At 37.7% G+C, this 26,402-nt stretch overlaps 1 protein-coding gene across 16 annotated transcripts in view; it reads right to left on the bottom strand.

Annotated features, from left to right (window-relative positions):
• HUWE1 (HECT, UBA and WWE domain containing E3 ubiquitin protein ligase 1) overlaps window positions 1–26,402 on the bottom strand; it is a 200,872-nt gene that overhangs the window by 65,973 nt on the left and 108,497 nt on the right. For all 16 annotated transcript variants that reach the window (XM_073227659.1, XM_073227656.1, XM_073227658.1 and 13 more), the window contains 8 exons: window positions 15,954–16,060; window positions 15,502–15,679; window positions 12,266–12,357; window positions 11,441–11,652; window positions 6,278–6,335; window positions 5,086–5,262; window positions 1,781–2,026; window positions 484–617 (listed from right to left, as the gene is read on the bottom strand). In XM_073227659.1, the coding sequence (XP_073083760.1) occupies window positions 484–617; window positions 1,781–2,026; window positions 5,086–5,262; window positions 6,278–6,335; window positions 11,441–11,652; window positions 12,266–12,357; window positions 15,502–15,679; window positions 15,954–16,060 (1,204 nt within the window). The remainder of the gene's footprint in view (window positions 1–483; window positions 618–1,780; window positions 2,027–5,085; window positions 5,263–6,277; window positions 6,336–11,440; window positions 11,653–12,265; window positions 12,358–15,501; window positions 15,680–15,953; window positions 16,061–26,402) is intronic.

The following is a 26,402-nucleotide window of genomic DNA, read 5'->3' on the forward strand; positions in this document are numbered from 1 at the left end:
CAATGCTATGGACTGAATGTTTGTGTCCCCTCAAAATTTGTATGTTGAAATCCTAATGCTCAATGTGATGGTATAGTAGGTAAGGCCTTTGGGAGGTGTTTAAGTCATGAGAGTGAAAAACCTCATAAATGGTACTAGTCCCTCAATAAAAGAATCTCCAGAGAGATTCCTGGCCTTTCTACCATGTGAGGATTCAATGAGAAGCCTGCAACTCAAAAGAAGGCCCTCAACCAACCTTGCTAGTACCATGATCTCAGACTTATAGCCTCCAGGGCTGTAAGCAATAAATTTCCACTGTTTATAAAAAACCAGCCAGCAGTATTTCATTATAGCACCCGAAACAGACTATGATAGACAAGGAAACATCTGAACTCAATACTATACCCTTATATCCTGGATGAAAGCAATCCTCCAGGCTCACTGTACTTAGTTTCTTTGTTACAAGACAGTAGAGATCATAAAAAGAGATGACCATTCCCTTACCTGTTTGGGGTACACAGGGAGAGGAGGACAGTGCTTTCCCACACCAATGAACAGTATAACTGGCTCAGCTTGCTCAGAACACTCAGACCCAACTGAGAGCCCCACTGGTTTACGGAAATGGAACGAATTTCACTCTGCAACCAAAGTAAATAAAAAAAAAAGTTACTTTTGGGGGATCTCCTATGAGTAAAATTATATTCAAAATCAACTGGATAAGGGATGTTATTTCTCCTTGTGATTCTCACAGAGTTGTCCATTCATCAAAATATCCATATTTAAGATCACAGTTCCACAAGGTATTCTCTTACAATATTTTCAATCTGTCTCTAATATCCCTTCTCATCTCTTACTGCTTTTTGTGAAAGAAAAGAGTCATAGGCAACTCTGTTTTTCTAAATCAAAAAACATTTTTGCAGATTCACTGGCAGCTTTCTAATTTTTTTTAAGCAGTGTGAGGGGCTTATTTCCCTCTGATTTATTTTGATAAATATTTGGATTGACTTTATTCCTTGAATTGAACATTTCAATTTTATTTCATTTAATAAAAAGCCATACATCTCTATGCTTTGTTACATAATTTAATTACTTTCTGAATAATTTATAACTATACTTTTCATTTGATTTGATTCAAGGAATATACTGCTGTTCTACAGCATAAAACAGTGTTGCTAAAATGTTGTATCATTTGTGTTTAGAACTGATTACTTGAGAACTAATGGTAGTAAAAGCATGAGTATACAGAAAATCCTGCCTTCCTAGAAACACAAGCAGAACTTCACATGGATTTTAGGCATATGATTTGATATTTAGGGATCTTTAGTAATCTACTACCATTGAAATAAATGGTCAAATTTCCTTCTTGCCATCCCATTAACAGGTCTACATGCATTTGTAGAATGATTAGGAAGTAGTAAAGCCAGGTGAGCACCCAATTGAGGCTTGCCTACTAAAAAGGCTGACTGTACTTCCTAGCTGGCCTATTTGGATGCTACAGATCTATTAATACCTATTATTTATACCACCGTTTTTCATGCTCAAGAAGGTCCAGTTAATAGAAAAAATTTTAATCTCACCCGACTTCTAATGAAAAATATACTAAGGCAAAGTGAAATTAGACAGCAACTTAAAGCATAAACGTAAGTCATTCACCAGAAAAAAAAAAATCCCAAAACTATTCTTTCAATAGCTATTACCCCAGGTAGAAATGCTTCTAATAAGAACAGTAAGATACTAGGTTTATATCCTAGGTTTCACCAGCTTTAAACTTAAAATGTTCACTCCTAAGATATTTACTTACCTGTCCAACTCTGCAAGTATGAACAAACATCATAATGTAGGCATGGGCAGCAGTGAGTGCATGCAGTAGAGGCGTGGCCTGAGCTGAGAGGGTAGCATCAGCAACATTGCCGGCACAAGCCAGTTCTCGCAATAACACTGAGCCCCCAGGGGACTCAATTGGGCGATGTAAGGGCTCTAAGGAGGAGAGGATGGAGTCCAATTGAAGGAGACCCTCCTGAAGGACTTTGGGTTCATGTGACAGTGTCTGAAACAAGAAGAATAATTAAAGCATTACTGTATAATGAACTTCATATACATCATGTCTTTAACAGTCAAAATGGAAGAAGTGGAAGACAAGTCTCACAAATTTCTTACTTGATCATGGTCTCTCACCTGGTAAATGATGAAGCCAAATAATGAATGCAGGTATGACATGACTCCCATCACCTTCTTCTAAAACAACACATTACTTCTCTCAAATGAGAGGTTTTTAAACATGGTGATCCAATCCTACTTAAAAGCCTGTAATGGCCAAAGTAGAATACTATTATAGTGGTCTATGATGTAAGATTAATTCCAAATTTGCTCAACAGGGAGCAATGTTAGGCAAAGTTCCAAAGAATGGAAAGGAACTACTACTGCAAATGTTCTTTCCTTCCCACAAAAAGAGAGATGTTTCTAAGATGCTCATCTCATTTTTTTTGAGACGACTTAAGAATTATATGGCCCTTCTTATTTCTTTTTGAGTTTGCAGAAAAATCTAACAGTATAACTCTATCACTTGCCATTCAAAGGTGGGAAAACTCATGCACTTTCCTATGCCTTTAAATAAATCCATCCAACCTCACATAATAGCTTAGAGATAGGATAAAGATGGAGCAGCCTTTTCCCCCTCTCTTTCTTATGAATAGCACCATCAAATATAAGCAGAGAGTAAAGCAAAATAAAACATTAAATGCAGGTATGTTATAATTATGGATCTTTCCAAGTCTGTAAGCAAATGGATTTCTGATTTTTAGTAGAAATTACTTATTACTGCACAACCAGCTAATAAAGGAGTTTCACAGATTTAATGTGATTTCTATAAAAATTTCAATGTCTTTTTTTGGATAGAAATAGGAAAATCTCTCTTCAAATTCATATAGAATCTCAAGGGGCCCCAAACAGCTATAATTAACTTGAAGAAGAACCAAAGTTGAAGGTTGCAAATTTCCTGATTTCCAAACTTAACACAAAGCTACAGTAATCAAAACTGTGGTACTGGCATAATGACAGACATCAAACCAATGGAATATATACAAAGCCCCAAAACAAACCCTCGCATATATCAAATGATTTTTGACCAGGGTGCCTAGACACAGGTGCCATATGGAAAGGAGTCTTTTCAACAAATAGTGTTTAGAAAACTGGATATCTACATGCAAAGGAATGAAGTTGGACTTTACTACATACCACATAAAAATTAACTGAATAGATAAAAGATCTAAATTTAAGAGCTGAAGCTACAAAACACGTGGAAGCTGCCACAGGGTAAAAGCTGCTGCATGACACTGGGTTTGGTGATGGTTTCTTAGCTATAACACCAAAATAACAGTTAACAAAAGTACAAAAAGATAAACTGGATCTCATAAAAATTAAAACCTTTAATTAAAGAACACTATCAACAATGAAAAGGCAACCCATGAAATGGGAGAAAATATTTGCAAAACATTTACCTGATAAAGGATTAATATCCGTAATATATAAACTCTTACAGCTCAACAAAAAACACTCTATTATGGGCAAAGGACTTGAATACACATTTCTCCAAAGAACATATATAAATAGCCAATAAGTACATGAAATGATGCTTAACACCACTAGTTATTAGGGATGTGCATATCAAAATCATGAGATCTCATTTTACACCCATTAGGTTGACTATCAAAACACCAGAAAATAGCAAGTGCTGGTGAGGAAGTGAAGAAATTGCAACCCTTGTGCACCACTGGCCAGAATGTGAAATGGTGGAGCTGCTGTGGAAAACAGTATGGCGGTAACTCAAAAAAATTCAGAATGGAACTGCCATATGATCCCACAATCTTACTTCTCAGTATATAACAAAAAGAACTGAACGCAGGGTCTCAAGGAAGATTCATTTACATATGGAATCTAAAGAAGTCAGATTTAGAAAATCAGAGAGCAGAATGGTGGTTGCCAGGGGCTGGGGGAAATGTACATATGTTAATCAAAAGGTACACACTTTCACTTATAAGATGAGCAAGCTCTGGGGATCTAATATACAGCATGATGACTATAGTTAATAAAACTGTATTACATATTTGAAATTTGCTAACAGAGATCTTATGTGTTCTTATTACAAACACGCAAAAGCAGTCTTGAAGAAGTTATCTGCACACCCATGTTCATAGCAGCACTCTTCCACATAGGTACAAGAGTAAATACCCAAAATGTCCACTGATGAATGACTGGATAAAGAAAATGTAGTTTATACATACAATGGGTATTAATTCAGTCTTGAAAAGGAGGGAAATATTGACTATGCTAGAACATGGATGAATCTTGAGGACATTATGCTAAGCAAAATTAGCCAGTCACAGAAAGACAAATACTTTATGAATTGCATTTACAAGAAATACCTAGAATAGTCAATTCATAAAGATAGAAAGCAGAATGGTAGTTACCAAGAGCTGGGAGGGAGAGTGGAATGGGGAGTTGTTCATAGAATTTCAGTTTTGCAAGATGAAAAACTTTTTTGAGATTGGTTGCACAACGATGTGAATGTACTTAACACTATTGGAACTGTACACTTAAAAATAGTTGAAGTGGTAAATAATTATGTGTTGAGTATTTTACCATTATGTAAAATAAATAAAGGTACTTCATTTTTGGGGGCAATACTTAAGTAGTATGTTACAAATAAATTATGTTTAAAATACATTACTATCAAGCTTGATAAAGGGAAAAAATTACATGTCTTAAACAATACCATATTGTGTTAAAAAGCATCCATGACAAAGGATGACACACTAATAAAACCCATATCCAAAGCTTTCATGGAAATACTCTCCCTTCTAATAAACTCAAATTTTAGAACTACATACGAAACTCAGAAAAAAGAACATAATGGACTTTTCCATGAGAAGTAACATGACACAGTACTTATTAGTCACAAAACTCACTTGTAGTACACACTCACAAGTTTCTTCATTATTTTTTTAGTTGAATGTTAAGAGGAGACCACAGCAAAAACATGTATACAGAAGTATTATAAAAAACTGATTTCTAAAAAGAAATAAAAATATTTGGCCAGATGCTTCTTACCAATATAGATTTGCAGACACCTGCAACAGCCTGACAGGCTGCAGATGTGGGGAAGTCAATGGGCAGATTGGGAAGACCCAAAATGGTAACCAAAGGCAAGAGTCCTTTCTGATTCACAAATTCCTGGCAGTGGTCATCTGTTGTATTGTTGCTCAAAATAGATTCCACAAATTTCATCTAGGTAATGAAAAAGAAAAGTTAGTCTGACACCTGGAACTAAAAGGTCAGCTTGGAGTAAGGACGAGGGCAGCCTTGTCGTCATCAAATCAGTATTTTTCTAGAATATCAAAACCTCAGGTAAACAGGGATAGATACAATATGGATCATAAATATTCAGAAAATAAGGAATAATTACAACTTCTTCCCAATCTACCTTTCCAGACACACCTGCTGTCATATAATTTGAGAATGCAGAGTGATTCAATTACTAATTCAGGGCATCACCACGAAGTAGTGGCAGAATCAAGTCTAATGCCTTAATTTGCACATTTAGTGCTCCATGCATAACAATGTGTTGACTTTCCTCTGGAAACAGGCATTATGTATACTTGCCTTCAAATGTGCTCTAGACTAGAACAAATGAATGGAATGAAATTTAGGACTCTGGAGGAGTGATTTGGAGTAAATAAGCTATTTTGTAAGGGTAAGAAAGTAAAACATGGGTGACAAACACATAGGCACCAGAGAAACCATCTTTGGACATCTTGGAAGTACTTAATGGACTAGAATAAATGCTAAGTGGGCTTCCTCTTACAGGTAAACAATTCAGGAAAATTTAAACTCTTCAATTTTTCCTATGAGACACAAAGGAAATTAAAGGAAAAGGCCATATTAAATTTTTTTAAATAAAAGAGGTTAATGTGAAAAATATCAAGTAGTGGGAAAAAAATGTATGTTGGATGCATTCAAAGAACATAATACTGGACTGGCCTAACAAAGCCTCCTGCCTGGATTACAATGGGGAATGGTAACAATGAACAGAAAATTGGGACTATCCAAGAAAAGGAGAGTGTTGCCTAATTTTTGGCAAACCCATTTCACAGAACAAGGTTTGCACATCTTTCCCCACTGTTCTGCACCTTACTGGCCCCAGTGAAAATAAACATGTAAAGCACAGGACTATTTGGTAACCCCACACATTTTCCAGAAAAGCACACACCTTTAACTCAGTTTGCCCTACCATGAATCTTACCACATTAAGGATGTAATCCATGAGGGGAATAGGAATACGTTCCTCTGTACCAACAACCCTGTTAAGGGAGAAAAGAATGAGTTACACAGAGATTCACAATATCAGTGCAAGAGAACAAAGTGAGGAAAGGGACAGCATGAAATTCTAGACCTTTTTCTAAGTAAGACTTATAACCTTTACTATAATAGCACAGAAAAATATAAGCAATAAAATCAATTCTGAAGCTAGCTTTCCTAGGCTGACTAGGTTGAAAGCAAAAAGGAGTAACTTACACCTTCACAAACATAGCATTTTTACATATCTCAAAAGAAATTATCCTATTTTAGGCAAACTACCATAGAAGGAATTCAACAGTATGAAAATATTAAAAGTAAGTTCAATTAAAAGACTACTTAAACATTTGTTTGCAGACAGGAATTAGACATGCAAAAACATCTTACCATGTTCTTCCACTGGGTTAAAAGTTATGAAGATCAAGAAATGTAATTTAGTTTTATTAGAAATTCCACGCTTATACGGACAAACCATTCAGAACAGTCAAAGTTGGTCAAACATGAAGTCAACACCTAAGGTCTCCTTTCCTAACAATCTGTGCTCCTGTCAGAACAGTTACCGAACTCTTCAAAACCTGTGGTCAGGTCTTTTGCTTCTGATGCTTCAATGTTGCACTGCAGATGAGAAGCCTGAAATAACACCACAGCTGCAGAAAATGCAGCTTTTAGCTCAATGGATACATCCTTGCTTTTCCAAGAAATAAACAGAGGGGAAAGATGCACAAAACATGTATATAATAAAAATTTTTAGTATCTCTTGATTCTCATTCATCTTTCATTAGGCCCAGCTCTCCTGGCATTTAAGACTCAGGGAATCCTTAATCTACTGCTCTTGAGCCATTCCATCAACCCACCAAATAAACATTTATTGACTGGTTATCTACTATATACAAAGTGACTGGGATGAGAAATTGTCCCTGCTCACAAGGAACATAACCTCATATGAAACTATGACCCATAGCAGAACGACATTTGCCAGCCATGAAGACAGACTAGGCAAGGCAAGTGAAGAGGTATCATGAATGGCTGCAGTGATGAAATATGTAGAGCTAGGGTTTGGGTAGGAAGGATGTTACAAACATGCTCAATGAAGAACTTAGGGAGGAACTTTGTAAAAGGGAGAACTCAAACTCAGTTTTACTATGGTCAATTTTACATGTGTATTGCTACTAGAGTCCTTAATCAGAAATAAAGAAGGAGGGTTCAAATTGAGTGTCACCTTTAAGTCAGGAGTGAAATGACTACAAGTTGACTGCAAAGTTTTGACTGTAAAGTTCCTCATCAGAACCACTGCAGCATTCCCTGCTACGTACACCAATTATCCACCCCAGCTTGACTGCACCTCCTTGGAAAGAACCTAGAGATCTATCTCTACAGCTAAGGAGCACAGATATGGCTCTAACCCAAGGAAACACTTGCCTCTTTGCAGAAGCCAAATATAATGGCAAAGAGCCAAAATAATATCATGGAATGAGCCCCAGGTTCTTCCTTCATTTGCTAGATGGAAGTTGGGGAGACGAACAAGAGAGAAAACCAACCAACAGTGGTTCTTAACCCGACTCCAGGAACAAACTTAACTATTTCAGTAACCACTTTTCTCCCTACCCTCCTTTTGACTTCCAGGCCCAGGATGTCATACAGAAATAATGACAATGATCAACTCTCTCCAGTGGAAATCCCCCTACCAGCTGGTTTTATGAAAAGTCACTCTAATCTTAACCTCATATGAAACTATGATCCACAGTATCTTTGAAACAACAAAAGACTGCATTCCCATGGTGAACGAAACAATTTACCTTAATTGTCAAAAAATATCCTGCATCTTCCCCTTCTCCAAAACATACACACATTCTCAAACTCAGTTTTACTCTGGTCAATTTTACATGTGTATTGCGACTAGAGTCCTTAATCAGAAATAAAGGAGGAGGGTTCAAATTGAGTGTCACAGTACAGTGTATGGTCAACAAATCTCATGAGGCTTTTTTTTAGAGCAGAAGGGGCAGGACCAGGTCTTTCTTGCAGCTCTTGAGGAGACACACCTGCCTTTGGCAAAGCCTTTCCAGAGGACCACCGTTCAGGGAACTGCTTCTCTGCATTTAGGCCCAGACAGATGCTATTCAATTTCCAAAGACCACATGGATTTACATAGCCCATTTCTTTCAAGTTGTTCAGGATAGGTGGTTAAGTCAGGCAAAGTAAATGGTATCAACCACAAAATAAAAACCCTGGTTATTCACTGTCAAGTATATTTAGCCGTAGCAATATCAGTTTTGCTGAGATCAAACAACACAGAAGGCATAAAAGGCCAAAAGACAAGTATATAGAACTACTTGTGAACACCTCTGAAGGTAGAACAGAACTCCATGTATTTAGGGTAGACTGTAGTGCCTGTTTCTTTATTCTAGATGTCTAGCTTTAAAACCATGTGTCTCAAGATCAAATACAAACACAATTTAAAAATACTAGCTGCAGAATTTGAAAAAAAAATATGGGAAAAGAACACTGCCTAAGCCTGGAATAAAATTGTTACGTCAAAAGTTCATCAACAGGAGAATGAATAAACACTGCAGTATAATCATACAACGGAATACTACTCAGCAACAAAGAGGAACAACCTACTGACAGATGCAACAACATGAATGAATCTCAACATGTTGACCAAAAGAAGCTAGATACAAGAAAGTACATATATAAGGTATGATACACATGTCAGACTCCACTTATTTCATTTATACAATGCTCTAAAATATGCAAACTTTTGCTATGATACAAATAAAAAACTGCCTCATTTTAGGATGGAGAAATAGGGAACTAAAAATCTGTGCAGTTTATTGTATAGAAGTTATACCTCAATACAAAATAGTAGAAGAAATTTATTCCTGTATTTAAGGCATGGAAAACAGATGAGGAATTGGGACACTGGCATTTGTTTGAGAGTCCCACTGAGGAAATTTGCATTGGGGAGGGAATGAACAAGACTTTTGAGAGAGGGGTGGCATACAGTGTAAATTTTTCTAAACCTCTTGACATATTGGCAGAAAGTACATAACAACCCCAATCATAACAACTGCCTGGGATAAGGCGATAAAAGGACTTTCCTTTCAATATTTATGGTCTTCAAAATGGAGACTGAGTTTAGACAGTTTCTTGCTTTTCCTTCCAGCCATAATAATCCATGGAATGACCCAAAAGAGGCTTTTGAAGGTGGCAGAAATGGAGAAGTACACATATCTGTCAATATTTATCAGACTCTTAAGATATGTTGTGTGAATGAACAAGTGATACCCAGACCATGAAGAGTACAGAAAACATGGATACCATGAACAGCAACTACAGAGTCCTTTGCAGATTAGAAACTACATATGGCTAACACTGTGGTAAAGTATTAATGCTGTGGCTCCAGACTTTTACTCTCTTCATTTGTATTCATCTCTAATTAGGCCCAGCTCTTCTGGCTCTTAAGACTCAGGGAATCCTTAATCTACTGCTCCTGAGCCATTCCATTAACCTCCAAATAAACATTTATTGACTGTTCATCTACTATACACAAAGTGACTGGGATACACTGTTGAATGAGACATTGTCCCTGCTCTAGAGGAATATACAGATTAGTGGGGGAACCATTAGAGCATATGAATAATTTTAACAAAACTATTGGGAGAACACAAAAGATCAACTTCCCATTAGGAGGTAAAAGGAAAAGCGGCCTTAAGAATGAAACATTTGAGCTGGCCTCGCAGGAATTTGGTAGGTAGAAAAGGAGGTAAGAAATTTAGGGATGAGGGATATATGCAGACAGAACACAGAGATACATTATATCTCAAGAAAAGCATGGACAGTGAAGAAATACAAGGGCTAGAGAAAATATCAATGTACCATGAGAGCTTGAAATCTGGGCATGTTAGATCTAAGGTGTCTGTAAGATGTTCAAGTAGAAAAGTAGTTATATGCAGATGAATGTACACTGGTTGACTCAAAACCACCATCACCACTCTTGTTTATAGTCAGGAAAGGGAAATCTATCCCACTAGGGTGGCTGACAATCAAGGGTGTGGCAAGGAAATACTAAAATTCTGACTCCTTTGCATATGAAATCTTGCTTTCAATCAGATGTTCTCCTCTTCCAGAAAGAACATTTAAATCAAAACAGAAGATGCTGCTAGAATGAAGGTAGAGTTGTCTTCTCAGACAAGGATTAAGACACCTGTTCAATAAAGCAATGTGTTTAGTAGTTAATGCCTTTACTCCACCATAATCTTCTAAGTCTAAAGCCACCCTTCAAAACCAGCTCAGACCCATTCATATCCATGCCTAAAATGCTTATGCCTTTCTCAGAACTACTTATCCACTTACACCAAAAGAGCACTTATTGAGTGAATATATGACTGTCCAGAGTGATCATATCCACTTCTAGTATGAAGGTGGTTAAGAGTTACAGCTACAACACAGATACAGTTCATCCTTTGTATATGATGGCTGTAAACTCAAAGAGCCTGGTGGACTACCCACTACCAGCCCGCAGTCTTTAAGACTAATCCCGACTCATCATCCAGGTAATCAATTTTTATGCAGAATGAACTTCAAATAAATAAAAATAAAAGGGAAAAATCTACTGTGCCTGATTACAATCATATAGTACATTCCAAAGCCTTCTGACTTACCTGAAATTAGCAGATACTAATCGAACAAAACAAGACCAACCAACAACAAAACTCTGTAGGTAAATGTTAAGACCTTTTAAGGAGACAGGTTTCAAAAGTGCAATATGTTTCATATGTACTCACTTAAGGAAACAATCAAGCAGACAATGATGTGGAATACCAAATCAATAAATAGAAAATAAGTCCTCCGAGTAAGGTACATCACCTTGATATACTGAATTCTGATTCAATTTCATCAACTTTTAAGAAAGAGAACTTGCTAATGGCAACCAATACAATTAAATAAATACCAAAGCACAAATGACACACAAGGGTCAAAGAAAGAAAAACTACAGGCTTTTAGGGCCAGAAGGACCTTATAATGATCTAATTTAACTCCCTCACTTTTATAAATGAAAACAACATGCCCAAGATCACAAGGCTAGAGAACCTGTCTTGCAAACACTTACTGCTGATTAGGCTCGGTTTCATTCTGCTGGGTAGAATTAAAGCTCTGCATGGCTTGTACTTCCTCTTCCTCCTCATCCTCACTAGAGGCCTCTTCTGCAGCATGATTAGACCTTGGGGGAGGGGCAGTGGCAGTGCCATCTGCCTTCTGGATTGATGGCTTCTGACAGATGTATTTAGGGTCTCTTCCAAGATTACAGATTTCCTCAAGTAACTGAAAGGCACAGGAAATAAGATTTATTAGTAATTAAGGGATGGGGAAATGACTAACATTTTTGGAGCATTTTCCATGTGCTATACACAGAAGTGCTAAAACATTTTATATATTGTAATATATACCACTCCTGGAATGTAGCCATCAGCTCCATTTTACAAACAAGGGAACTTAAGTTCTGGTAAGTTAAATAACTTGTTCAGGGTCATATGGCTGTTAAGTGACTGGCTGAATAACTAATCTGACTACATGTCCTAATTCACAAAGTACCAAAAACTCATACACTAGTTTCAACAATCCTAATACACAGATGGCAGGACTAGTAAATGTGAAAACAAATCAAGAAATAGAGTAGAATGATGGGTAATATGTTGTACAAACAGGAGCTAATAAGTCTTGGCAACTTGTTAATATCCTATAGAAGAAAACAATATTTAAGTGACTTTATTTTTTTGGGCAAAGGAGCAAACCAAGGATATGGAAAAATAAGGCACACATAAACCTCTTACAACAATAGTTCAAACATTCAACTGGACTCCAGTAGAAGCAGCATTTTGCTAAAACCCCTTCACTGCTCTCTGATGCCCATAGTTATAGCCTAATTACTTCCCACCTTGATGATTGCAGTTGTTGCATCAGTTTTGAGGGTGGGCTGATGTCTCATGAGCTCATCAACAGCACTTCCCAGGTTGGATGCAGTATCCCCTTAAAAAAAAAATTACCTGTTAGAAAATAAAGCTTGAGATGTTTTCTCTGTCAATGTAAGTAGGAAAGAAGAAACTGAGCTGGTTTTTGTGATTTTCTAATGCCATGCTTTCTCAAATGAATTCACACTAATCTCCCCAACCAAATCACTGGGAAGAAGGAAGGAAATGTTACCAGTTTACAAAAACACAAAGGTGTACCTTGGAGGTACTGTGGGTTTGGCTCCAGACCACCACACTAAAATGAGTATTTCAGTAAAACAACTCAAATGAATTTTCTGGCTTCACAGTTCATATAAAAGTTATGTTTACAATAAACTGTAGACTATTAAGTATGCAAAAGCATTGTGTCTAAAAAAATATATACATACCAAAACTAAAGAATACTTTATTGCTAAAAACATGCTGCCTATTATCTGAGCTTTCAGCAAGTAGTAATCTTTTTGCTGGTGGAGAGTCCTGCCTCAGTGTTCATGGCTGCTGACTGATCGACTGGGTGAAGGGTGGGGTGGGCTGGCCATGGTGATTTCTTAAAATGGGGCAACAGTGAAGTGTGCCACATCAACTGATTCTCTTTTGCAAACAATTTCTCTGAAGCACGCACGTGCTTTTTGATGCCACTTTCCCCACGGTAGAAATTCTTTCAAAACTAGTGTCAGTCCTCTCAAACTCTGATGTGGATTTATCAGCTATCTTCACAGCATCTTCACCAGGAGTAGATTCCATCTCAAGAAACCATTTTTTTTGCTCATCCCTAAGAAGCAACTTCTCAGCTGCTGAAGGGTTACCATGAGATTGCAGCAATTCTGTCCCATTATCAGGCTACATTTCTAATGCTAGTCCTCTTCCGAGTTCCACCACATCTGCAGTCTCTCCCACTCCCCCTCAAACTCTTGAACCCCTCAGAGTCATCCATGAGGATGAATCAACGTCTTCCAAATTCCTGTGAATGTTGGTATTTTGACCTCTTCCCATGAATCACAAATGTTCTTAGTGTCACCTAGAATGGGGAATCTTTTCCAGAAGGTTTTCAATTTACTTTGCCCAGATCCATCAGAGGAATCACTATCTATGGCAGCTATAGCCTGACACAATGTATTAAACAAGACTTGAAAGTCTAACTGACTCCTTGATCCATGAGCTGCAGAATGGGTGTTGTGTTAGCAAGCACGAAAACAACACTGTGCAGCTCCAGCAGAGCTTTTGGGTGACCGGGCACATTGTCAATGAGCAGTAATATTTTGAAAGGAAATCTTTCTTTTCTGAGCAGTAGGTCTCAGCAGTGGGCTTAAGATACTCAGTAAACCATGTTGTAAACACATGTGCTGTCAGCCAGGCTTTGTTGTTCCATTTATAGAGCAGGGGCAGAGTAGATTTAGCTTAAAGTAATTCTTAAAGGCCCTAGGATTTTTAGAATGGTCAGTGAGCATTGGCTTCAGCCTAAAAGTCGCCAGCTGCACTAGCAGCTAACACGAGTTACCTGTCCTTTGCAGCCTGAGGCCAAGCAGTGACTTCTCTCTACCTATGGAAGCTGTAGCAATGAAAGTGCTAGATGGCATCTTCTTCCAATAGAAGGCTGTTTAGTCTCTGCTGAAGAAGTGTTTAGTATAGCCACCTTCATTAATTGTCTTAACTAGATCTTCTGGATAACTTGCTGCTTCACCTCACCCACTGATGTTTTGGAGATGGCCTCTTTCCTTAAACCTCACAAAACCCACCTCCGCTAGCTTCAGAATTCTCTTCTGAAGCTTTCTCTCCTCTTCCTAGGCCTTCACAGAATTGCAAAGAGGTTGGGACCTTGCTCCAGATTAGGCTTTTTTGGCTTAAGGGAATGTTGTGTCTGGTTTGATCTTCTATCCAGACCACCAGACTTTCCCATGTCAGCAGTAAGGCTGTTTCATTTTCTTATCATTCCTGTGTTCACTGGAGTAGCACTTTTTTAACTTCATTCAAGAATTTTTCCTTTGCATTCATAACTTAGCTAACTGTTTGGCATAGGAGGCTTAGCTTCTTTCAACACACCTTCCTCACTAAGCTTCATCACTTCTGGCTTTTGATTTAAAATGAGAGATGTGCACTCTTCCTTTCACTTAACACAGGCCACCTTAGGATTATTAATTGGCCTAATTTTGATATTGTTGTGTCCCAGGAATAGGGGGGCCCAAGGAAGAAGAGGGAACAGCCAGTCAGTGGAGCAGTCAGAACACACACAACATTTACTAAGTTCACCATCTTTCGGGCTCGGTTTGTGCCATCCCAAAACAATTACAATAGTAACATCAAAGATCACAATCACTATAACAAATATAAAAACAGAGAAAAAGGTTGAAATATTGCAAGAATTACCAAAATGTGGCACAGACACACACACTAAGTGATCAAATGCTGCTGGAAAAAAGGTACTGACAGACTTGTTCGACACACGGTTGCCACAAACCTTCAATTTATAAGAAACGCAAGATCTTTAAGGTACAATAAAACAAGGGACAACAAAACATGGTCTGCCTGTATTTTAAAGTAACCATGTGTGCTATGTTCTATCCTGGTATGGTCTGAACCAGTAGAGTGAAGAGAAAAAAAAAGGAAACATAAACCATTAACCCTGTATCTGCTCCAGTAAAGAATCAAAGTGGTTGAAATGCTACACTGGTGGCAAAAGTACAAAATATACTTTTGAAAACTGGATTATTTCTGTAGCCTGAGTTTGCTATTCCTCAGTGATTTCATCTTACATACACTGAGATGTAAATCTATTCCTCTGTGACTATCTTAGGGACTCGGGTATTGGAACAGAAGACTTCCAGGATCAACAGCCTCAGAATCCATTATCTCTTGCTGCATCAGACTAGACAGCAGACCTGGAAATCTGCTGCTCTCTAATACTTGTTTGTCACCAGCAGTATGAAAGTACTTTTATCAGTGAACTGTTGAGAAGCATGGAGATACTATGAGCAGGGGCTAAGGATGAAGTATTTTTTAGCTGCAATACAATGTGTGGTAATTTCCATTGCACTTAGCACACCTAGCCAGAGAAATGATATGAGGTCAACAGATGGTTTTCTTGGCAGTTAGTGACTTGATAATCATCTAAAATTTTGGCATAATAGCAAACCAATTATTTATAGGATAAATCCTAGTGACTTACCAAGAGGATCGGAACTCCTCCTCCTACGCATGGCTGGGAGGTAATCTGGAGACAGAAGAACTTTGAAGAGACGTTCAAAAGGCTGACACTGTACAAATGACTGAAGACCTCGGGCATTCAAGCAGAGTGCACTGAATACATTTGGGAGGGAGCCAAGGACTTCACGGGTAGCAGGAACCTAGAAAGATTATAAAGTAAGCTTGAAGACATCTAGAAGAGTTCAGGTATAGATGCTAGGAAACTTTGGCCAAGGGTATCATACAGAGATAGAAGGGACCTTGACATCCAGGTCCCAATTAGTTGTAATAATATATATAGAAGACAAGGGACAGGATTTTCATGTCATAAGACTGTTTTTTTCAAGTATATATGTATGTGTACATCGTGTCTGTGTGTTCTGCAGGGAGGGGTATGCAGGGAGTATGCTTTAGAGAGTTGCAGAAAGGACTCACATCTTTGATAAGCAGTGCATGCAGCATGACATCTGTTAATCCATTGTCTTGGAGTGAGGAAAGCAGTGATGGTTCTTGAAATACAAACACAGTTACCACTTCAGTAGCTAAAAAAAGATGAGAAATATGAGAAATGAGAGACTCTTCACAGGTACTAAAAGCAAAACTCCAAAGGCTTAGGAAAAAAAGAAAACATACTCAATGTACAATTTAAAAACTTGTGCTTACTATGAAATCAAAGTTTCCCATACTGCTTGACTATCAGAGATTAATCCCTATTAAGAATTCAGTGACTACCCTTCAAGATTTTTATGGGCCATGTGCAGACATGACAAGTAGGGTTAATCATACTGTACTCAATACTGGAAATGTGCTAAGAGAGTAAATTTCAGGTGCTTATTACATAATAAAAAGGCAACTATATGATGTTTTTTAAAGCTATTTAAAAATACCATCAGCAGTGTTAAAAGCCCTTGGGTATTAATCTTATTTTTGATAATACAGTATTTAGAGATGTACCATAAGGACTAGTACCAATGCTTCTAGAACATGGCAAAAACTATACTCAAGAGGAAACAGTATGGCATTAAAACACTCATTAAAAAGTAATCAAGAGAAACTAGAAAGAATTAACAGAAAAAAGTAGAATTTAGTGAAACTGAAAGCCAAAAAACATGATTAAAACCAGCAACCAATCCTCTGAAGACACTGAAAAAGCTTACAAGCATATGGGAAATCTAATGAAGAAAAGCAAGCAATATATATTAGCAATGAACACAGGAGATTTAACTGGATTCAGAATGATTATTTTATAAAGTGTATGCTAACAAGTGAAATGCAATGTTTTCGTAAGAAAATGTCATAAAAATCAACTCTCAACAATGACAGCAAAGCAGACTAGACGAATAACCATAACAATATCTAGAAGTAAAAAATACAAGTAACAGAACACCTAGCCAACAGTTTTAGGTTGTGAGTGTTACTAAACCTTCTATGAACAATTAAAGACAGGCTTTTCGTCTCATTTTCAGAGTCTGAAAATTCTGATTTAAAAACTTGATAAAGAGGGTGCACACACAATGTCCATAAACCATGTATAAAACAAACTCATAATACTAATGCCTGAGAGCTAAAAGAAACCAGAGTATTTTCAGTTCAAGGTGATAAATAGAGCACTTCTCATGTATTCCAAATACCACTGAAATGTCAGACATATGGAAATTACTGGGGACCAACAGTTGTCAATGGTCATTGATATTTCTGATGGGCTATAAACTTAAGGAAAATTTAAGTCCTTTCTGGGGGTCCTATTGGTATACAACAAACCCTTCCACGGAATTTCAATTGCACAAATACCTGAATTCTAAGGGGTTACTAAAACTGAGTATTCATAAACTACAATTAGTGTTTTACTAGAGGTTACTACGACCTCAAATCTGTTATTTTACAGAGGTCTAATTAATTCAATGTCATGTTACTGTGCATTGGGACAGTTTAAACCCTCTTTTAAAATTAACAAATGACCAAGAATTGTAAGTTTGAAAAGGATATACACAAAAACCAATTAAGTCCAGATGAAACCAAGCACTTGGCTCCTAAAAGAGTTGGTTGAGTAATGAAAGGTAACTTGTGTAAATTTTGATGAAAATCAAGTTCTAGAATCTATTAAAACCCATAAAACAGCAATAATCTGTTAAAACAAAGGGCTTAAGAATAAGAAAATGGTTGGAAATTAAAAGTGTTTGTAAAAAATAAAGAATCTGATAATGCAATTGGCATCTTTAAAGATTATAAAGAAATTCTCTCAGAAAATAAGTGACTTAGGATCAATATGGTAGGCTTGTTAGCTATGCAATAGCATTTCCAGGAGAGCATATTAAGTTAAAAGGAACCAAAAATTTTTTTCCTGAAGGAAGAAAAAATACTCAAGATTTAAAAAAAAAAAGCCTAACCAAGTGCTATGGGGAAACACAGCAAAGAAATCAAGCTAAATACATTCTGGTGAGATTTGTGAACTCTGAGGGTAACAAGAAAATGAAGATACAAAGGAACAAGAACCAGTTAACATCATGACTTTTTAAAATATGGAACATTAGAAGAAAATACGGAAATATCCACAAAATTCTGGAAGAAAAGGAAGTACAACACCCTAAAAATTACCCAAAGATGTACTCCAACAAAATAAAAAGGTGAATCGAAAAAGTCTTGTCAAAGGTTACTTAAAAAAAAAAAGAAAGAAAGAAAATGGTGAGAAAGGAGTGAAGTAAAGGCAAGCTAGAGGTCTCATTTTGTTCAGTTTGGTAGAAGACAAAATAAGAAATTTAAAAGTTTAGGTGTACAGATATATATATATAAGGATAACTATTACAGAAAGAATAAGGAAATTAATAATATGAAAAAAACATTAACATAAAATATAAGACTTTAGGAAAAGGAAAAATATGTGAGACCACAAAAAATATGCCAATGAATAAAATTCCTCCTTCCAGATAAAAATGCATAATATCTTAATAAATCATTCTGCTGAAAACAACTAATAACTGGATTAAATACTTGAAACATCTTTTAAAGTATGAAGAGCAAAGTAAATTATAGTTAAAGGTCCAAAAGAACTCAAAATAGGAATTGAGAGCCTCAGGCTTTTGTCTTTAAGGGTAATATACCTAACCAAGTTACCTTGGTTTTCAAGACTGGAAGAGGACATAAAAGCACAGGGACATACCTTTATTTAGTAAGACATCCAGTAGAAGGGGAATCTGTTTATTATATTCTGGAGGGCACTACCACCAATCTTATGTGATGGAGCCTCCTGGAAAGCTGCTGCTTTCCATCCATGACCAAGTCACTCCGGATAAAGGATGGGACTCAAGAGTTGGCCCAACTCAAGAGCTGAATGGAGTCATTTGGCACTGGATGTCACCTCAATAAAGGTATATCCATTGTTCGTATTTTTAGAGCCTTCTGGGTGATAGCTAAAGGCCTCATTGTTTGTTTTTTTTTGTGGACAATGGGCTCAAAATAGTCATCACATTTATCACGCTCTATGTGGCCTTCCACATTGAGAGTATTGAGAGTATCTGCTGCTTACACTTCGCATATCACAATTAAATCTCATGTCTCAACTCATGCCAAGGCTGTCAGAGGAAGCTCATTTTTATGTCATAGCTGACAAATGTGCTCATACTTTTCAAATAAGCTCAAGTAATGTTCCCTGATCTTGACTCAGTGGGTCCCATGAGACCTCCAGTCATCACAGTCTTGAGGCCCTTATGAACTAATGCCATACCTGGGTCTAGGATTTGACCACTTCACATCAATGCCAAACTCCTTGGGCTTTTTGTCCATGCTGTGACTTAACTTGCTTGGTGTTATTAGTTTCCCTATGAGAAACTGACTCCTGGAGGTAAAGGAATACTGAACTTGCATCACTTTTAAATTATTTCTCAAATGTATAAAACGTTCCATCAAAGTTTTGGGGCCAGGACAGGACTTCTATCAACCCAGTGTAGTAGATGATCATTTTAGCACAAGTGATAGTCCCAGCCTTGAAGCTGACACCCTCAAATGTTAACTGTCCCTGTAACTGCTACCACTCATCAAAACTCAATGGTCCCACAGCTGATTTCCCCTCATCTTACAATCCCATACTGTCCATTATTCCACCATCACTACTTGCATTTCCTATTCTCCTCAACCTGATGGACAATATTTATCTAATAGTAACTGAGAATGTCACTTGAGCACCAAATCTCCAGCAGTGTTAAATGTGCCCTAGCCTGGGAAAACACTTATAGAACTAACTCTTGGAGGTCTTAAATATTCATATTGAGTATATGCCACCCTGTTCTGTTAAGCAGTTCATAATAACCTGAAGTATGGGCATCAACTAGGTTAGGAACAGAGCACAACACACTTGAACAGATTACAATGTGGCAGGGCCAAGAAAAGAGGCAAGAGAGAAGAAAAGGTGGTTGGGGAAATTAAAGGGGATGCACTGGGTAAGAAAGTGTAGTAGTGGGGTAGAAGAGCCATAGGCAGGATTTGGGAGGAGTTGGAATCTTTCATTGGTAGGTTTCAGCATGAAATTACTACAGCAGGACATCACAATCTTACCAGGTGCTTCCTCACTGACTTCCCTGCATGCCCTTCATGGCATCTCCTACCAACTGAGTTTATACAATGATACACCAATTGAGACTGTTTTGCCCTCACACATCTGCCCTGATAGAAACACAACCTTCCAACAATCCAGGGCTACTTGTTCTATTATGAAACAACTTCTCAGTAAGTTCATATACTGTACTCCACCAACTAATCCCTTTTTACCCATATACCTTGACCTGTGTGGTATGGATATTCATTACTCAGGGCACCTTAGATCCAACTATAATGTCTAGCTCTTTCATTAACTTGTGCCAAAAAACGGAGCACTGGGTCACTTTTCTATTGGTCATATTGGTCCTCATCACCATCTTTGGTGTGATAGGCAGAAGTTACGGTACTTTTCTTTTTTTCTAACAAAAAGCTGTTTTAATAATGCAGGAAAATGATTTATTGGAATAAAGTTGATATAGAAAAATATATTGGTTTCAGATATACAACATAGGGACTTGATAATTATATACATTACAACATGCTTGACAAGTGCATTTCCCCATTACTATACCAAAATGCTACAATATCATTGGTTATAATTCTCTATGTTGTACTTCCATTTCAAAGACTTATGTCACAATTTGCAGTTTGTACTTCTTTATTCCATTTACGTATTTTACCATTCCCAAACCCCCTTCCCTATGGTAACCAACAGTTTGTTGTCCATATTTATGGGTCTATATCTTTTTTGTTGTTGCTTTGTTTTTTTAGATTAAACATGTAAGTGACATCATATGGTATTTATTTTTCTGTGCCGGGCTATTTTACTTAGCATGATACACTCTAGTCCATCGATGTTGTTGCAAATGGCGAGATTTCCTTTTTTCTCTTATAGCTAATATTCCATTGCATATACATAACACACCTTCTTTATCCATTCCTCTATTGATGGGCATTGGGTTACTTCCGTATCTTTGTTACTGCAAATAATGCTGCAGTGAACACAGGTGTGTATATATATATTATCAAATCAGATTTTTTTTCTCCAGGTAAATTTCCAGAAGTGGAAATGCTGGGTCATATGGTATTTCTGTTTTTAGTTTTTTGTCCCCACCAACAGTATAGGAAGGTTCCCTTTTTGCCACATCCTTGCCAACACTTGCTATTTCATGTGTTATCGATAGTGGCCATTCTGAATGGTGTGAGGTGGTACCTCACTGTGGTTTTCATTTGCATTTCCCTAATGATTTGTAATATTGACCATCATTTCATGTGTCTATTGGTTACCTGTACTTCTTTAGAAAAAGTTCTATTTAGATCCTCTGCCAATTTTTTAAGGATCATTAATCTACAATTACATGAGGAACATTATGTTTACTAGACTCCCCCCTTCACCAAGACCCCCCAGAACTGCATTACAGTCACTGTCTGCCAGCATAGTAAGGTTCTGCAGACTACTTGTATTCCCTGTGGTGCACAGCCGTCAACGTGCACCCCAATTATACATGCTAATCATAATGCCCCCTTTCTTTTTTCCAACCCCTTATCCCTCCCTTCAGACCCATCCTCCCCAGACCCTTTCCCTTTGGTAACTGTTAGTCCATTCTTGGGTACTGTGATTCTGCTCCTACTTTCTTCCTTCAGTTTTTTCTTTCTTCATATACTCCACATACGAGTGAAATCACTTGGTACTTGTCTTTCTCCGCCTGGCTTACTTCACTGAGCATAACACCTCCAGCTCCATCCAGTTGTTGCAAATGGTAGGATTTGTTTTCTTCTTAAGGCTGAATAATATTGCATTGCGTACATGTACCACATCTTCTTTATCCATTCATCTACTGATGGACACTTAGGTTGCTTCCATTTCTTGGCTATTGTAAATAGTGCTGTGAAAAACATACGGGTGCATCTGTCTTTTGCAAACTGGGCTGCTGCATTCTTAGGGTAAATTCCTAGAAGTGGAATTCCTGGGTCAAATGGTATTTCTATTTTGAGCTTTTTGAAGAATTACTGCTTTCCACAAGGGTTGAACTAATTTACATTCCTAGCAGGAGTGTAGGAGGGTACCCCTATCTCCACAACCTCGCCAACATTTGTTGTTGTCTGTCTTTTGGATGGTGGCGATCCTTACTGGTGTGAGGTGATATCTCACTGTGTTTTTAATCTGCATTTCTCTGATGACTAGCAATGTGGAGCATCTTTTCATGTGTCTGTTAGCCATCTGAATTTCTTTTTTGGAGAACTGTCTTTTCAGCCTCTGCCCATTTCTTAATTGGATTATTTGCTTTTTGTTTCTTGAGGTGTGTGAGCTCTTTATATGTTTTGGATGTCAATCCTTTATAGAACCTGTAATATATGAATATATTCTACCATACTGTAGGATGCCTTTTTGTTCTATTGATGGTGTCCTTTGCTGTACAGAAGCTTTCAAGCTTGATACAGTCCGACTTGTACATTTTTGCTTTTGTTTCCCTTGCCCAGGGAGATATGTTCATGGAGAATTTGCTCATGTTTATGTCCAAGATATTTTTTTTTTGAGAGGGCATCTCTCATATTTATTGATCAAATGCTTGTTAACAACAATAAAATTCTGTATAGGGGGGTCAATGCTCAATATACAATCATTAATCCATGTCAAGCCTAATCCTCGTCAGTCTCCAATCTTCTGAAGCATAACAAACAAGTTCTTACATGGTGAACGAATTCTTACATAGTGAATAAATTCTTACATGGTGAACAGTACAAGGGCATTCATCACAGAAACTTTCGGTTTTGATCACGCATTATGAACTATAAAACAATCAGGTCAAATATGAATATTCGTTTGATTTTTATACTTGATTTATATGTGGATCCCACATTTCTCCCTTTATTATTATTATTATTTTTAATAAAATGCTGAAGTGCCAGGTAGATGCAAGATAAAGGTAGAAAACATAGTTTAGCGCTGTAAGAGGGCAAATGTAGATGATCAGATGATCAGGTGTGTGCCTATGGCCTAAGTATTAATCCAGGCTAGACAAGGGCAGCAAAACACCCACAGATGCAGAAGATTTCTCTCAAAGCAGGGGGGGTGAGGTTCTAAGCCTCACCTCTGTTGATCCCCAATTTCTCACCTGATGGCCCCCCTGCGACTGTGCCTGTCTTAGGTTGTTCCTCCCTTGAGGAATCTTACCCGTCTCTGGCTACCCAGTCATCTTCCGGGGCCATACAGGGAAATGTAAAGTTGGTAAGTGAGAGAGAAGCCATATTGTTTGAAAAGGTTAGCTTTTTACTTCTTTGCAGATTTATGCCCTGTGGCTTCTATGTCCAGCACTTGTCTCGAGGTATCTTTACCACCTGGAGGAATTATGATACTCGGTAAATTCGATCTGAGGCACGAATTCTATTTAAGGGTTGTAATTAGGAAGGAAGAAGAAAAGCTATAGAGGTAGCATATGGAAGAAAACATGGGAGGATTATTTCTTTGACATATCTTCTTGTAGAGTACCTTAAGCATGTATAGGTTTTAAACTACCAACTAACTTGCGCTCACATGTTAACATAATAGGAATACGGTAACATAAACAAAGCAAATCTATAATTACCATCCATCTCCAGGGAAGCCAAGAAAACCATTTAGGCAACCTAGGCATTTGTGAAAATTTGTCTATGATACGATGGATATTGTCCAACTGTACTTGAACAGTCTGAGAGAAATCAGACAAATTAAAGCAACCCATTTCTGGGATCTGTACACATCCCATATGTTCTTTTAACCGTAGATAGTCTATAGTCATAAGATTTTGGAGTGCTACAACTTGCACCCCTCCCAACTCCTGGTTGAGTTCCAACAGTACAGATCCGGTCAAATTCGTTGTCTCACTGTATGCACATGCCAGCTTAGACATCTCCCTCCTCATTCCAATGGCAAGTCCAGGAAACGGTGGGGTAGATGCAGCCACAACTGCAGCATCGCCCAGATCCCTGTGGAGGCTTTTTGATGATCATCCCCCCTGCACAAGTCCTCCAGAGAGTGCTGATGCCGGAAGCTCCTCCTCATATGGCATCTTAGTTCATTTTCTGGGTAGCCAAGCTAGGCCTTGATCTTCTGCATAGAAACAAACAGACCCTTTGCCCACACTTTGACATGCCCTCTATACCACTGTGCAGAACTCATTGAAGGTCAGCACACAGGAAATGCTTTTTTTTTTTTAATTAAGAGAAAGGAATATTATCAGAAAAGAGTACCTCCATAGCTGATCATCTGACACCCTTTAAGTGATCAACATTAAGGATATTTAAGCATGCGTTGATCTTTGATTTACCAATAGTTTTATCCTATCAAGGAGTAATCCCCCTTTTCTTTCTTTCTTTCTTTCTTTTTTGTTTTTAATCTTTAATCTACACTTACATGAAGAATACTATGTTTACTATGCTCTCCCCTATATCAGGATCCCCCTAACAACCACATTACGGATACTGTCCATCAGCTTAGCAAAATGTTGTAGAATCACAAATTGTCCTCTCTGTGTTGGTACAGCCCACCCTCCCCTTTCTCCCCCCCCATGCATGCTAATCTTAATACCCCCCTTCTTCTCCCCCCCCCTTATCCCTCCCTGACCACCCATCCTCCCCAGTTCCTTTCCCTTTGGTACCTGTTAGTCCATTCTTGGGTTCTGTAAATCCGCTGCTGTTTTGTTCCTTCAGTTTTTCCTTTGTTCTTATACTCCTCAGATGAGTGAAATCATTTGGTATTTCTCTTTCTCCGCTTGGCTTATTTTACTGAGCATAATACTCTCCAGCTCCATCCATGTTGCTGCAAATGGTTGGATTTTTCCACTTCTTATGGCTGAGTAGTATTCCATTGTGTATATGTACGACATCTTCTGTATCCATTCATCTACCGATGGACATTTAGGTTGCTTCCAATTCTTGGCTATTGTAAATAGTGCTGCGATAAACATAGGGGTGCATCTGTCTTTCTCAAACTTGATTGCTGCGTTCTTAGGGTTAAATTCCTAGGAGTGGAATTTGTGGGTCAAATGGTAGGTCCGTTTTGAGCATTTTGATGAACCTCCATACTGCTTTCCACAAGGGTTGAACTAATTTACATTCCTACCAGCAGTGTAGGAGGGTTCCCCTTTCTCCACAACCTCGCCAACATTTGTTGTTGTCTGTCTTTTGGATGGTGGCGATCCTTACTGGTGTGAGGTGATATCTCATTGTGTTTTTAATCTGCATTTCTCTGATGACTAGCAATGTGGAGCATCTTTTCATGTGTGTGTTACCCATCTGGATTTCTTCTTAGGAAAACTGTCTTTTCAGCCTCTCTGCCCATTTTTTAATTGGATTATTTGCTTTTTGTTTCTTTAGGTGTGTGAGCTCTTTATATGTTTTGGATGTCAATCCTTTATAGAACCTGTAATATATGAATATATTCTACCATACTGTAGGATGCCTTTTTGTTCTATTGATGGTGTCCTTTGCTGTACAGAAGCTTTCAAGCTTGATACAGTCCCACTTGTTCATTTTTGCTTTTGTTTCCCTTGCCCAGGGAGATATGTTCATGGAGAATTTGCTCATGTTTATGTCCAAGAGATTTTTGCCTAAGTTTTTTTCTAAGAGTTTTATGGTTTCAAGACATAGATTCAGGTCTTTGATCCATTTCGAATTTACTTTTGTGTATGGGGTTAGACAATGATCCAGTTTCATTCTCTTACATGTAGCTGTCCAGGTTTGGCAACACCAGCTGTTGAAGGGGCTGTGATTTCTGCATTGTATGTCCATGGCTCCTTTATTGTATATTAATTGACCATATATGTATGGGTTAATATCTAGAGTCTCTATTCTGTTCCACTTGTCTGTGGCTCTGTTCTTGTGCCAGTACCAAATTGTCTTGATTACTTTTGCATTGTAGTAGAGCTTGAAGTTGGAAAGCGAGATCCCCCCCCACCCCCTTTATTCTTCCTTCTCAGAATTGCTTTGGCTAATTGGGGTCTTTGGTGGTTCCATATGAATTTTAGGACTATTTGTTTCAGTTCGTTGAAGAATGCTGTTGGTATTTTGATAGGGAATGCATTTAATCTGTAGATTGCTTTAGGCAGGATGACCATTTTGACAATATCAATTCTTTATAGCCAAGAGCATGGGATGAGTTTCCATTTCTTAGTGTCTTCTTTAATTTCTCTTAAGACTGTCTTGTGGTTTTCAGGGTATAGGTCTTTCACTTACTATACCCTAGGTTAGGTTTATTCCCAGGTATTTTATTCTTTTTGATGCAATTGTGAATGGAATTATGATTATCTTTCTGCTAGTTCATCGTTAGTGTATAGGAAAGCAACAGATTTCTTTGTATTAATTTTGTATCCTGCA

Source organism: Manis javanica, chromosome X (genome assembly GCF_040802235.1).
Source record: "Manis javanica isolate MJ-LG chromosome X, MJ_LKY, whole genome shotgun sequence".
Classification (NCBI taxonomy): Eukaryota; Metazoa; Chordata; class Mammalia; order Pholidota; family Manidae; genus Manis; species Manis javanica.